The sequence below is a fragment of the Lissotriton helveticus genome, chromosome 11 (assembly GCF_964261635.1).
Source record: "Lissotriton helveticus chromosome 11, aLisHel1.1, whole genome shotgun sequence".
In the NCBI taxonomy this organism is placed as follows: Eukaryota; Metazoa; Chordata; class Amphibia; order Caudata; family Salamandridae; genus Lissotriton; species Lissotriton helveticus.
In genome coordinates this window covers 314,625,437-314,640,755 of record NC_136072.1, presented here as the reverse complement: position 1 = coordinate 314,640,755, position 15,319 = coordinate 314,625,437, and the positions used below count along the sequence as shown (strand labels likewise).

The 15,319-nt window shown below is 47.9% G+C and overlaps 1 protein-coding gene across 9 annotated transcripts in view; it reads left to right on the top strand.

The window, feature by feature from the left end:
• The window catches only part of SNED1 (sushi, nidogen and EGF like domains 1), a 2,618,914-nt gene that overhangs the window by 2,195,491 nt on the left and 408,104 nt on the right, over positions 1–15,319 (top strand). For all 9 annotated transcript variants that reach the window (XM_078665627.1, XM_078665624.1, XM_078665625.1 and 6 more), the window contains one exon: positions 11,236–11,383. In XM_078665627.1, coding sequence (XP_078521753.1) covers positions 11,236–11,383 — 148 coding nt within the window. The remainder of the gene's footprint in view (positions 1–11,235; positions 11,384–15,319) is intronic.

The window sequence follows — 15,319 nt, the reverse complement described above, 5'->3', positions numbered from 1 at the left end:
AAAACAGCCTCCTGTCAGTTTTTTAATGTGAGCCTCAAAACGAAGATCTTCCCCAAACCAAACTCCTAAATTCTTGGCAGGGATGTTAACTGAGCAAGGTAAAGGGAAGCCCACCGGCCAAAGCAGTTCTTTTAGGGGGAAATTTTCCATAGAGCAGAATCTCAGTCTTATCCTCATTACATTTCAATTGGGAGGCAGCTAACCAATTAAAGACTGAGGAAAGGCAAGCACGAATGACCTCAGTGCCCAGCTCTACGCCAGGCCACGTGAACAGTAGCTGTGTGTCATCGGCATAGGCTCTAATTTTGGCCCCAAGTTGTTCGCCATCAAAATCAAGGGGGTTAGATAAATATTAAAAAGTAAGGGGCTCAACGTGGAGCCCTGAGGGACCCCCGTCGAGAGGGGCTTAGCTGTGGATGAAAAGGGAGGGAGCCACACCTGCTGAGACCTAGCCGAGAGAATAGAGCTCACCCATTCCAGGGCGGAGCCCGTGACCCCAATATTAGCCAACCGAGTGAGTAAGTGCTGATGCGGTACCGTGTCGAACGCGGCAGAGAGGTCCAATAAAATTAGAGCCGCTCTGCCGCCACTGTCCATACATTCTCTGATAGCTTCAGAGATTTCAACCAATGCTGATTCCGTGCTGTGAGCAGCACGAAAACCAGATTGGGCAGGATGAAGAGCCCCCGCTGATTCAACAAATGCACTCGATTGCCGGAACACCATTTTCTCCCCAATGTTTGCCATAGCTGGAAGTAATGAGATAGGCCGATAGTTGCCCGGCATTGTTGGATCAGCGCCTGTTTTTTTGAGCAAAGGTAGCAGTTTGGCCTGTTTCCACTCTTTGGGTACCTTGGCTGATGTGAAGGAGAGGCTCACAATATGAGAAATTTCCTGACTAACCACCTCAGCAACGCCAGCCAACACCCGAGCTGGGCAAGGGTCAGTAGGAGATCCCGATTTCAAAGATTTAACCACAGCTAAGGTGTCCTCAACTGATGGTGACACAAACGCCGCCAACCTTAGAGAGGACGGTCCCAGTGGAAGGGGGGCATCATACACGGTGTTATCAATGCTGATTGCTCTAAGGCTAGACTGGATCAAAGCTATTTTTTGCTCAAAGAATGAAGACAGATTCTCACACCAACCAATTGAAGGTTGCACTGCCATTTGTTCTGCACAGGGAGAAAGAACATTTTTTACAATTGAAAAGATCTCCCGACTGTTATTGTTCGCTTTGTCAATCCTAATAGCAAAGTACTCGCATTTTGCTGTTTTAACGCAAACATAGTATTTCCTCTGTGCCACACGTAATGCCTCTTTGGCCAGGGGGCAATATGCTCGACGCCAGGTCCGTTCTAATTTTTTGCAAGCCAATTTAAGTGTGCGCAATTCAGGGTAAAACCAGGGTTGAGAAGGAATATATCGGGTTCTGCGCGTGTCAGACCCTTTGGAGGAACAAGCCACCCCCTCTGCCACCCATGCATTGAAAGTCATAACCGCATTGTCTAACTCATTGCCCAACACGGGTCGACTCTGATTCAAGGAAGCAGTCAGAGTGTGCAAGTTAATCTTCTGGGGGCACACAGTCTTAGCGGCATTGGAAGGACTTTTCTCGGTAGTCCATGTAAATCTAATCAGCTGATGATCCGACCATGTAAGAGCTTGAGGAACCTCCACCCTCAGAGGAAAATTCGAACAAATAATATCCAAAGTATGACCCCCGGAGTGAGTTGGCCCAGAGACCCATTGATCCAGAAGGGCCAAGCCAAGAGATGCCAGCATAAGTTTACACTCAGGGAGCTCGACAAGCTCAGCATGAATGTTAAAATCGCCCAACAACAGAAAGCGAGGAAACCTCAACGCACGGGGAACCATAACCTCCAGCAAAGCTTTGAGAAAAGGCCCCGAGGGCCCCGGTGGTCGATAAATTAAAGTGCCCCCTAAAGTGAAATGGGGAGAGAGGATCAAGGAGAAGTTTAAGACTTCCCCGTCTCCTATCTCGTCAGGGGAATCTATGCGAAGAACCCAGTATATGCACCTAATTCTGGTCAGACTGGGTTCATTCATGCTCTTCTGGGGAAAATTACGGACTTCGCTGAGGGGCTGTTGTTCCTAATGGGAGACTTTAACCTAGTGTGGCAGAAGGACCTCGACAGCACTCATCCACAACACTCTGACATGGGCTCATTTTCCCCAGACACACAACAGCGGATCCAGGACCTGGGTCTTTTAGACGCCTGGCGGACTCTGTACCCCCAGTCCAGGGGCTACACATTTTTTTCCCACGTTCTTCGCTCCCACTCTCGCCTAGATTATATCTTTTTTAGCCAGTCATTACAGGGTAACCTTCGGGAGGCCAAGATCTCTCCGCTTTCAGTCTTTGATCATAGTCTATTCTCGATCTGTCTTGACTGGGGTGTGGGTGGCCAGTCCTCCCCAGATGGTATTTTCCGGCGTCATTGGCTCGTGACAAAAACTCTTGTACTAAACTAAGGGAATCCATCACTGAATTCTTTACCCTTAACAATCCGGAGGACACATCAGTGTACAACACATGGGACGCCTTTAATGCGTTTTTTAGAGGGCGGTGTATATCCCTCAATGCTGATCTCAATAAACAACGCAGTCGGGAGAGGGAGCAGCTGGGGGGAGAGCTGTCCTCTCTTGAAAAAGCCCACAAAGCGAATCCCACTAGACAGACGCAACGTAATCTGGCGGCGGTCAGGGGCAAACTTCGGGCGCTCTACAATAATAGGGCGGAATACACCCTACTAAAATTAAGGCACCTGTCCTATTCACAGGGCAATGAGGTTGGTAAACACTTCGCCAGGCAGCTGAGAGACAAGAGAGAGCGGGAATACATAGGGGCTATCCAAGGTCCTTCTGGGGATGTCACTCATAAAGATGAAGACAAGGCTGAACTCTTCGGCGCATTTTATAAAAAACCTGTATTCTGGGGATACCCTGGATCCGGCTAAACAACGAGAGTACCTACGGGCACTGCCTCTGCCCCAGGTTTCTGCCGAGTGGAATGAGGAACTCTCGGCCCCTATCACTAGAGAGGAGGTTGTCTCTGCTATTAAAGTTTTAAAACCCAATAACGCCCCTGGAACAGATGGCTATACAGCCATCTTCTACAAGACATTCTCCTCAGATATTAGCCCACACTTAGTACAACTTTTTAATCGAATGGCCAAAGAAGGCGAGACTTCCGGTACTATGTCAGAGTCCATGATTTCGGTCATACCCAAACCAGGGAAGGACCCTAGCCGCTGTGCTCCTTACAGGCCAATTGCCCTACTTAACCTCGATGCGAAGTTATACTCCTCAATAATCGCGAAACGGCTTAACGATCTGAAGCCGGCTCTCATCCATCCCGATCAGTCCGGATTCATTAAGGGACGCCAGACTCATGACAACACTCGGCGTATCATACACCTGATAGAGAAGGCCAATAAGTTTAAGATCCCGGCAGTGTTAGTGGGGCTTGATGCCGAAAAGGCATTTGACAGGGTGGACTGGGTCTTTCTCTTCCAAACGTTGACAGCATTCGGCTTTTCATCTACATTTTTAACCATGATTCGTGCTAACTATTTATCTCCCCGGTCCAGAGTCGCGGTGAATGGGTGCCAATCCTCTTTTTTTAATCACTCTAGGGGCACTAGGCAGGGTTGCCCCCTATCGCCCCTGCTTTTTGCCCTAAGTATCGAACCCATGGCACTAGCGATTAGAGGTAACCCTGACATACGAGGTCTGCCCTTTACGGGAGAATCACACAAAATCACTTTATTTGCAGACGATGTCGTTTTATCTCTCTCTGATCCGGCCCTTTCCCTCCTGCACGTGCAATCGGAGCTGGAAAGATTTGAAGCAGTAGCGGGTTTTAAAATAAACTTAGACAAGTCGTACATACTTAATCTCACTCTCCCTCAATCGGAAGTTTGTAGACTTCAGTCACTCACACCTCTGCCAACAGTGGGGAAATTATACTCAGCCAACTTCCCCCACATACTGACCCGGATTCAGGCTGACCTTGTACGATGGAAGCCTCTGTTTCTATCTTGGATGGGTCGGATCCATGCTGTGAAGATGTCCCTTCTCCCTAAGCTATTGCATCTGTTCCAGGCCCTTCCCATTGAACTTGACGGGGACTTCTTTAGACGAGTGAAGACCGTGATTCTTCGCTTTATCTGGCGGGGGTGGGGGGGAAACGCTTTTCCTTTTCTATTCTGCACCGAACTCGCAGGGAGGGGGGGTGGGTCTCCCGGACATTCACCTATATTATAAAGCAGCACAACTACGGGTGTTGGTAGAGTGGACGCAATTAGAATCGGAAAAACATTGGCTACATATGGATCGTAGTGTGGCAGGGAGAACCATCTGGGATTCAGTCTGGAGACCCAAATGTGACAGACCTAGGAATGCGTATATCCGTACCCCCACTCCCACCACTTTAAGAGTCTGGGACTCAGTGACAAGGGATGATAGATGGACGACTTTTCCCTCCCCATTTACACCTTTTCACTTTAATCCTGCTTTTCTTCCAGCGCTACAGGAGGGCCCATTTGCAGCGTGGAGAGAGGGAGGCTGCCTTGCCTTAACACATCTTTTCCATAATTTCGATCCACTCTCTTTCGATAACTGTAAGCGAGACTACGGGGTGGGGGACTCTGAGAGATATCACCATGCACAACTTCTCCACTGAGCGCTCACTCCTCAGGTACGGGAGGTGGTTTCACGCCCTCTCACGAAATTTGAGGCTTTTCTCGCTAGGACCTCCTCGATGAAGGGAGTAATCTCATTCATATATGATTTTCTTCTATCCACGGCACTCACACCCCGGCCAAGGTACATGTCCATGTGGAAGGGGATTCTTCAGCGAGATATCACTGATGCGGAGTGGTCTCATTTATGGTCTGATATTTCAAGATTTAACCACTCCTTGGATCTTAGGGAGGCCCACATGAAGACCATGATGGACTGGTACTTACACCCGTCCAAGCTTCAAAAGATTTTTCCCGACGCCTCCGATAGGTGTTGGAGGGGTTGTGGGTTTCTAGGGGATTTTCAGCATATTTGGTGGGACTGCCCTCTTATTCGCCCCTTCTGGGAAGAGATTTTAGCTCACATTAAAGAGATGCTGGGTTATCCCATCCCCACATCTATGGCTAATATCCTTTTGGGCCTACGAGATTCATCCCTAGAACATCAGACTACAGCGGATAAAAAAATCATGTGGCTCAGTATTGGAGCGGCCAAGACTACCCGGCGGCTGCGTGGAAGAGGAGAGAGGCACCGGCCATCTCCATTTGGCACTCCCGTTTATGGAAACTGTTGAGTCTGGAGCGCATGTCTGATATCTTTAGGGATGGTTTTAAGAACAGTTTCGGTGGGGACCCCTGGTTTCCTTCCTTTCACGGGGCCTCCCGTCAGCAGTTTGCCCTTTCAGCGTTAGGGCCCTTCATCTTTTTCAGCTCTGAGGCCACATGGTTGGTGTTCTTCGTGCCGCCACATTGCCGCCACCACGGGGGGGGGGTTTCTTTTTTCTTTTTCTTTTTTTTGACACTTCCCGCGGATTGCACTCAGTAGGGGAGCTCTTCTGACTGGGAGTCGCAGAATATTACATCTGACGACAAGAGACTGGATGACATGCAGTACTATTGCTTGCCTTTCTTATGGGAAGGACTGAATTGCACGCCCCGTTGGTATTAGAAGCTGTAACCTGTAGTAAGCTGCTCTGAATGCTGGGGGTCGTTATTCAGCTAGGTCTCTTCATATGTCACGGTCATGTTGCTATAGCTCTGCCACGGAATGGTCTCCCCTGCATGGGAAGATGTGCGGGACTGTCGCATTTCACTTGTTAAAATTAATAACCATAGCTTTGGAAAAAAAAGCCCCTCAAATGTAGCTAAAATACCCACATGTTCCTAACATTTCTGTGTGGGATCACACCAGCTTTCTCCTTGGTCTCCGATAAAAAGTATACCTGTATTTTGGAGGCGGGGGCATTAGCATGCCCATTCTGGGAAGCCCCCACCCCTACGTATAAAACAATCAACATAATCCCTGGTGCTAAGTGGGCTTTCTGCCCCACCCCGGGGGCAGATCAGGAGCTGTTGCCCCCATCTGCCTCCCGGGAGAGGCTGAAAGACTCGGGCTATGTGTTCTTGAGCTGCGGGGTCATTGGCATGCCCATTCTGGGCAGCCCCACCCCTATGTATGGTAAAGAACTAGGGGCCAGATGTAGGTCGCCCAATACCGTTCGGTAACGGCCGAAATCACTGAATTTCGGCCGTTACCGACCGGTATTGGGAATTTGTAATGTAGGAGCCCCAAAAATACCGATTCGGTAAATACGAATCGGATGTTAATGAAACAGTATTTACCGATTCTGTATTTACCGAATCGGTAGATGATATGTAGCAAGCAAATCTAAGAGTGCTCATGTGTATTAAGGATTCGGTATTTACCACCAACTAATAGTTGGTGGTAAATATCGAAAATCTTAAAAAAAGCAATTTTGTGCTTTTTTCAACTGTGCCATGTGGCAGGCATACATGCCCTGCCACATGTGCACCCATGCACTATACAGGGGTGCAACGGGGTGTCAATGTGACACCCTTGTAAGTCTACCCCCTATTACCGATTCGGTATTTACCTAATCGGTAATTCTCATTCATTCCTATGGGCCTCAGGCCCATAGGAATGAATGGGGAATACCGAATCGGTAAAGACCGAATCGGTATTTACCGAATTTTACCGATTCGGTAAAATTTACAGAATCATTAGCTACATATCATTTGACCATTCTAAAATACGAATCGGTAAAATTCGCTATTTTAGAATCGGTAAATGGTATTTACCTACATCTGGTCCCTAATCCCTGGTGCCTAGAGGGCTTTCTGCCCCCACGGGGGTTCAGGAAAGAGGCTATTGCCCGCATCTGACTCTGGGGGGGGAGAAAGATTGTGGCAATTTGCTTTGGGGTGGGGACATTGGCATGCCCATTCTGGGAATCCCCCACCCTTACATATAAAAAAACATAATCCCTGGTGTCTAGTGGGCTTTCTGCCCCCGGTAGGTGGCAGATAAGAGGCTATTGCCCCCATCTGCCTCCTGGGGGGCAGAAAAACTGTGGCTTTTTTGGGGGGGCATTGGCATTCCCATGTTGACCTGCCCCCATACGTACCTACATAAATGAAATAAGTGTCTGGTGCCTAGTGTGCTTTCTGCCCACCCTTGGGGCAGATTTGGGGCTGTTGACCCATCTGCCTCCCAGGGGAGGGGGCAGCCAGACTGAAATTTGCCAGAAACATTGGGGGGAGCAAAAGCCCATGCCCAAGGGGCTATTCCCCACTCACTGGTGTCTCGTGGGTGCTCCCTGCCTGGAGATGGCCCTCCTGCATCGATCCCCAAGCAGGGATCCATTTGGATGCCACTGGAAGGGGGAGATTCTTCCCTTTCCAACAACACCTCTGCCATCTGCCTACGTGCTCAGGGGGCTGAGGTAGCCCCACGAGCACCTAGACAGTGAAACAAAAATGAGCCAATTGGGTCATTTCAGTTTCGGTTTCAGTGAAAGGAGGTCAGTGCACCTTGCGTGCTGATCATCATTTCACTGGGAAAAAAATGCCTTGAGAGGTTGGAGAAGCTCTTCCCCAACCTCCCGAGGCTAAAAAAAAATGGATCTACCTCTGCTGTTCACAGCAGAGGGATTTAGTGCTTGTGTGTACATGACGGAATGGTTCTGTCATGCGCACATGAGTATGTGGCTAATGATGGACCTATGCCATTATGCGCACCGAAAGGGTTAACATAACTTTTCGTAATAAATTGATCAGACCTATCACATCTGACATATGGCATCTTTGTCTTGTCAATATAACTAACTCAAACCGACTGCATTGAGCATACACTTTCTAACCAGGCTTGATGTAGGACCCAAACACAGCTTTTCAGTGGATGAACATACCTTCTGTCCAATCAAATACTGTAGGAAGGAGAATCAACATGTGGAGGGAGCCAAAGACTGTCTTCCAGTAGTGCTTCTTAAAGTTCTTTTTCTATTTATCACATGAGGTCTGGTGCCAGCTGCACTGTCATGTTAGACCTAAAAAGAGTAGTTGGTACAGAGGAAGTCAGATTTTCCTCACAGAAAAGCTCTGAAGGTGAGATACAAGAAGATATTCGATGATAGAGAGAACTGTGACAGAAAGATACAGGAACAAATACAGAATTATGTGGCACAGAGTGGCAGAGAGGGGGTAGAGGGGGATGGAGAAAGACCATGAGAGAAGCTACACTCTGAAAGAGACACCAGGGCATAGAGGCACCAATACTAGAAAGATTAATATACTGTGTAGCCAGCTGGCTAATACATCAATGTTATTTAGTGATTGCTGCCAATCTGTTTTTAAAATTGGCGGCCATACTGTCACATGGGAGGCTTTACTGGCAAAGGTGGATAATCCACCAAATCTATAAGGAGAGATGAACCAGAGCCATCATGGGTCTGACTTGGCCCTTAGACCAACGTCATAAGCTGAGCCATCATAAGACATATCATGTCTGTTAGACATATTTTCACTTTCTTGTGCATTCAATTAACACTGCAAGTTCGGAGTTCATAGGCAAGAAGCACATTTCATATTTTACTCATATCCATACTGTGTTACAGTAGCTCTCCTTCAATAAGTCAATAAGCAAGACCCTATTTTTGGTTCTAATTTACTAATCTGCATAATGGAGTTGGAGAGAGGACCTCGGCTATGCTCATTTGTAGCTTGTCCTTCATTCGGGACCTAGAGCCAGAGATACACCTTTGACCGAGCTAGGGTCTTGGCTGCCTTGGTTTACCCAACCATACTTACTTGTGACTAATAAAATGCTCTTTTTTTCTTATGACATAAAGTGATGTACACTGAGCTGTTAGTGCAGAAGAGGTAGATTCTCAAGGTTAAGATTGAAAGCTTCATTCTGAGCCACAAAAAGCCAGGGTTGATGCTTTTCAGTGAAGTATGGTTACACTGTATTGCAGAAATCTGCAAAAACATGTGTCTGGCCTGTATGTAGAAACTGACCGGTCTTTATGTAAAATTCTGAGGAAGTAAAGGCATGACCCAGTCACGCAGGTGAATCAAAGAAATAGGGAATCAGGTATTTATGCATTGAGAACCCATCCATCATTAAGAAGCTCAAAACATGGCTGTTTTAAGGTAGTATAACTGGAACACACTCATCCTAATCCTGTAGCGAAACCCTAACATGGTAGCTTTATAAATGTTATGAGTAAATACAATAAATATGCATCCATTCACACAAAAGGTCGGCATAAAAAGGCTACTGTGCCCCCTTACCATGTCAATTTCAATTCCTATTGTGGATCTTTAAATCTTTCCTTTGTCTTCCTTTACCCTGACCCCTCATACCTCTTCTGTTGTTTGTGAATCATGAGGTAAATTCCATCTCTTTGCTACAACCACTTTTACATACTGAGAATCTGCATATTATATTCACCATTTCTGGCCTGGCCTTAGTAGTATATGCGAGCAGAACTTTTGAGACCTCACATTTCCTGAATGCTCCACAACCCAAGTTTCATTTGAGCTGAGTCATGAATCATGGCAGAAGCGACACCCTGCAAATGAAAGGGTGATGCCGGAAACTATGGCAAAGCTTACCTTGTAGAAAATCATTACACCTTCAAGAACCCTGACATCAATTTGAGGTTAGTAGGTGTGGTAGTATTTGAAAGCTCACTGCCTGCCTTTTCTTAGCATTTGTATTTATGGGTAAAAAATCCTAACACAGTAACCCCCATTCACTTAGTTGTGTAGAACCTTTGAGCTTCACTAAATCATATGGATAAATATACCACACACATACAATTTGAAAGACTGGTGTGGTGTGTAGTTTATATTCTATCTTGCAGGCTCACCAGTAAGGTTAAAGTGATACAAAGACATAGGGCCTCATTTATGAGGTGTTGTCGTAGCGCAGTGCCGCAAGGATTCTTGCTGCTCTGCCCTACGTCAAAACAAAAGGGAAGGAATGCACCGTATCTATGAGATATGGTGCATTCATGTCCTTTTCCCCAGCGCTGGCGTACAATGGGCTACCATAAGCCACGCAGACATCCTTGCACCATGGAGCAAGGGGGCCAGCGTTGGGTGGGGTGATTGATTTTTTGCAGGAAGGTACACCCACCTGCTCAAAATCAATAAATTCAGGCAATTTCCTCTTTCTATGTGTGCTGCTTACTGCCGCACACATAGAAAAAGGAAAATATGAGGGGAACTGAAAACATTTCTCCTTTTTGCGCCTCCATAACGCTATCCCTGGGGTGGCGTTGTATTCTGATGCATTCCCAGGTTTACGATTTCTTGTAAATCTGGGAATGCTTCAGATTCCATGGGTGTTGCGTGGGAACACCCACAGCAGCACCCATGGAACGCCCCTTTCATGCATTGTTCAGCGTGAAAAGGGCACATAGTTACAAGGCCATGAAAAGCCACAGAAATTGGCTTTACGTGGGCTTGTAAATATGCCGGGGTACATTACGCCACCAGAACATTCAACAAGTGACGTTGCGGCGGCGCAAAAGGGCTCATAAATGAGGCCCATAGAGTGGAAGCAGAAAAAGCCCCCCTGACAGTCAAGTTTACATGTTGTTCATGTGCATGATTTGGGCACCAAAGAAATGCTCAAACAGGCAGGTTCAGTGCTAAGTGTTAAGCTTAAAGCACTAGTAAAGCAGACCACATCAACCTCTGTGAGAGATTGTGAGAGAGAGCTACAGCATTCTACTATGGGCACCCGATCAGAGAACAACCTTGGATGCAGTTCTGTGTCACAGACGGTCACCACAGCTTTGTGAGTAAAAATATGGTAAAGTAAGATTCTGAATATATTATTGAGAACAAAAGGCAAACATATTCAAACACACACACGGATCAGGGAATTGGGCCTACCGCGACTTGGACCTAAGGAGCATGCTCTTCTAAGCAGTTAGACAGTGACCAGGGAAATTTTTTCATATCTTCTGATTTCGGAAGACAATCTTTATACTAATTGGCCTCCTGGACTCAAGTATGTGACAGAGAAAGGCATTCACCAGTGTGAAAAAAGATGAGCTACTAGAACAAGAGGGATACATTTTATTCAAAGTGGGCTGGGTTAAAGGGTCGACTGGTTATTTATTACATTTTCCATGTTTGTTATTTTTTCCTACAGTACAGCTGGATAGTCCCACTGATCGGCGATGGAGTCCTGGTGCAAATCAGTCTAGAACTCTGCGGAATAGGCAGCCACCAGCATATTTGCCACAAGTGCATCTTCTGATAGACCATGAAATACCTGAGGAAACATCGTTGGCCCCGAGGTAATGTACTTTATTTAAAAAATAAGAAAACCAGCAGGAGTATATACACTAAACAGAGATATTTCTGTCTTTACCATTCGCTATCCATATTTTATGTCTTCCAACACTCCCACTTTTGTTTGCTTAAACTCAAATAATGATTACAGTTCTTAAATGTTGTCAAACCTGCCCGATGGTTCCCGTCCAGTGACTTGAGTCTAAGAATTGATCATCAGACATACCTCTGAAATTATGAGTATACACAATGCAGGCATTGCTCAGAGTACACTCCTTAACTCATTCTGACGCATAATTATAACTGTTCCACTGAGAAAACAATCACCAACCCAAAAATCAAGCCAACTACTGCCCGATCTCAAACCTTTCATATTCGATCAGGATTCTGAAGTACATGGTTAACTCAAAAGTCCACCAGGCTATGTATGTCTAACAATGGGGCTTCAAACCCACCCGATGTAGTAAGTCATTTTAGACAGAGGTTCCAGAAGAACTCATCCCTGCCCTGGCTAGTATTAAGTCAGCATCCCTTTTTCTCCATGAAAAAGGTGTGCCTACAAAGCAGTGGACAATCATACTTATTTCAGAGTTTTCTGAGAATTGGTGGGTTTAATGAGAACTACATCAAAGTCTAACAAATACTTTCTTTTGAACCAGAAAAGGAATATCCAAACAGACATGACTACAAGCAGAAAACTAGGGAAAACCTGTGAGATACCACCATTACTGTTCAATGTGTAACTGTGCCCACTCACCCGGGGGCGCTAGAGGGCGCACTGTGGAATGGCTGGCTAATGTGTCAGCTCCGCCGGACGGGCGCGAATCTAGCGGCCTTTGACCCCTTCAATCCCCTGCTACCGCCGTAATAAACCGAGAATTCGGCGTCGGAACTCGGGACCCGCGGCACCGTGGCATGGAGGTGACACCACAAGGGCTGTGAGGAGAGGTTCCGACCCGAAAAGCGAAATGCCGACTGAGGCGCTCCAAAATGGCCGCTCGTGAGGATCGACGGACCTGCGCCTACGGGACGAGCAAGTGAATTAAAATCAAGAGCCTGCCCGGCGCTGCATGGATTGGAGGTATCGGACTCCATGCGGGGCTGTGGGGAGATCGGGGACCGCGGCTAGGTGCAGAGGTGCTGTGCTTTGCTGTGCGTTCCAGCAGGGACAAGATGGCGGCGCCCTTGGAACGCATATGACCGGCAGCGGCGGACAAGCGAAGCGGACACTGTGGCGCCTTTTTTCGCTGCCTGGCGGATGTGAGGGGCTCTGGGTGTATATATGAGCGGAGGGCTCCCTGTCCTTGTTGCTGGCCGGGCTGCATAACGGACCCCTGGACAGCGTGCCTGTGTCAGTGACCGCGAGGTAAACGAGGAGAACTGCAGCTCGCACAGGGTGAGAGGAGTGCACGCTGTGAGTGACGCCTGGGGCTGCGTCACTGATCTCCGTGATCTGGCCCTAACAGCGTAATCACTCGACCGGGACCGGGGAGAGTATCTCTTCAGCGGGTGGTGCTGGGGTGATGTGCCTCGTCACTCATGTGCCCCATACGGTCCCCAGACAGCAGCGACCATTGACCCTATAAGACGCAATACCGTCGCGGGCCCAGCAGCACCCACACACGAATCAACCGGCCGATGACTACGCGCACAGCAAGGTGGGGGGCTGCAACATCAGCACATCGCGCCAATTCCACCGCCAATACAGCGACGGCTAGCAGCCCAAAGACGTCCGGACACACCTCACCGAAGCTACACAACGACATGGGGAAACCAGACAGGCAACAAACCAAGCTCCAGTTTGAAACTCGGAAACAGGTCAAAAATACCACGACGGACCCTGAAGCGGAAGGCGGCCAAGAGCTGACGGAAGGCACGGGCATGGAGTCGGTGTTGTGAGCGATCCAGCAGAGCCTGCAGGAGATGAATGGCAAACTGGATAATGTGATGCTGAGGGTGGACAATATGGCGGCGAAAATTGAAAAACATGACGAGCGCATTGTGGAAGCAGAACAGCGGATTTCAAGGGTGGAGGATGACCACAGAACCACGTCAAAGACCTGTGGTGGCCTGGAAAAGACAGTGGAGAGCTTACGAGCCAGGGTGGAGGACCAGGAAGCTAGGTCCAGGCGCAATAACGTCCGGATTTCGGGTCTGCCGGAATCCACCAACATGGGGAAAATGGAGACCTATATCGAGACGCTGGTGAGAGAGATCTTTGGCTCCGAAAAACTGTCCTCAGTGTTCCTGGTGGAGCGTGCGCATCGTTCACTGGCGCCTGTACCGAAGCCTGGCGCTGCCCCGCGCATGATCATAGCCCGCATGCTCAATTACAGGGATAGAGACACGATCCTACGGCTGGCCAGAGAAATGGGTAAGATCACCCATCAGGGGAACACTCTGGAGTTCTATCCCGATCACACCATGGCGGTACAACTGGCTCGAAAGGAATTCGCTCCGGTGAAAAAGAAGTTGAGAGAGCTTGGTTTGGAGTACGCCATGCTATACCCGGCGAAACTCAAAATCACCAATGGCGGGAAACCGGTTATACTACAGACAGTGCAGGCGGCACAGGAATATATCAAGCAGCAAGGGAAGCGAAGGAAACCTCAAGATCGAAATGAACCGACGAGTGAACCGAATGATTGACTCTGTTCAGGGCAATGCGAGACTGAGCTATGGAACTCACGAGAAAGACATCAGCTAGTAGCAGCTCCAGCCGACTGTAGGGACTACTACGTGACACGGCGACTGCGAATGTCATAGACAGTGGCATGGCGGTGAACTTACAAACTTACTGTGAGTACAGTCCTTGATAATGGTATGCCGCTGAAGGAACAGGCAGGATGTGAGTATCTGGAGAGCTGACTCTGGCAGACACTTTGTCTGCGTCAGTCATCGATCTGCTTATCTAGCTTCATGAGTAATGTATGTCGCACGGTTCCGAATATCTGCTGATTTATGACACAGTGTTGTGGTGGGTCTGAAGGACTATGTTTGCACCCTATAATCACCGTTGTTTTTTATTAGGTGGATTGAGGGTTAGAGAAGGATTTACATGTGTATTACATAGATGCTCACGCAAGCGTCTGTCCACATCCACCATGTGGATGGAGATGTGTGAACCTGGTGACACCCCCCTGAGGGTGCGCCCCGAGACATGTTTTCTACAAAAGTTAAAAGTTGTTCAGGGATGGCTTTGGCAAAGTTTGGGTGCTAAAGTGGGTGGGGGGAGGGCGGGGAATCCTGGGTCTATTCAGCTACAACCTCTGTGTCTGAGAAGCATGGCGAACTCCTTAGTCATGAAATACCATGCGGATAATGTTTTCAGTCAACCTATACTATTGTTGCTTTCGATTTCTGTGTTATGTGGCACAGCGGACCCACACCATCGGAAGCGGAATCGACATCTGGCGTATATAGTTGCCATCCACACACATACTCATGTCACGTAATTGTGCGCTGAAATTCCTCACTTGGAATGTGCGGGGTCTGGGCAACCCGAAAAAGATCAGGCAGATGTTTGCTTATTTTGACCGATTAAATGTTAACATCGTTTTCTTACAGGAAACACACTTGGCACGAGACGGCACATCCACATTAGGCACTAAATGGGCGGAATCTGTAACCAACTCGAACTACTCTTCTTACTCTAGGGGGGTGAGCATCTTAATACGGAAGGGGACAAACTTTGAGATTACAGGCATACACAGAGATACAGATGGGAGAAGCGTTGTTGTGGCAGGCACGGTTAGACGACAGAGGATATTGTTGGTAAACACGTATGGCCCTAACGTAGATGACCCGGGGTTTTTCAGTAATGTATGGCACACCATCACTGACCTACAGGCGGATCACGTAATATGGGGGGGGCGATTTTAATGTGACACTGCAGGACACTCTAGACAGGACTACACACACATTGGAACAGCATGGGAATG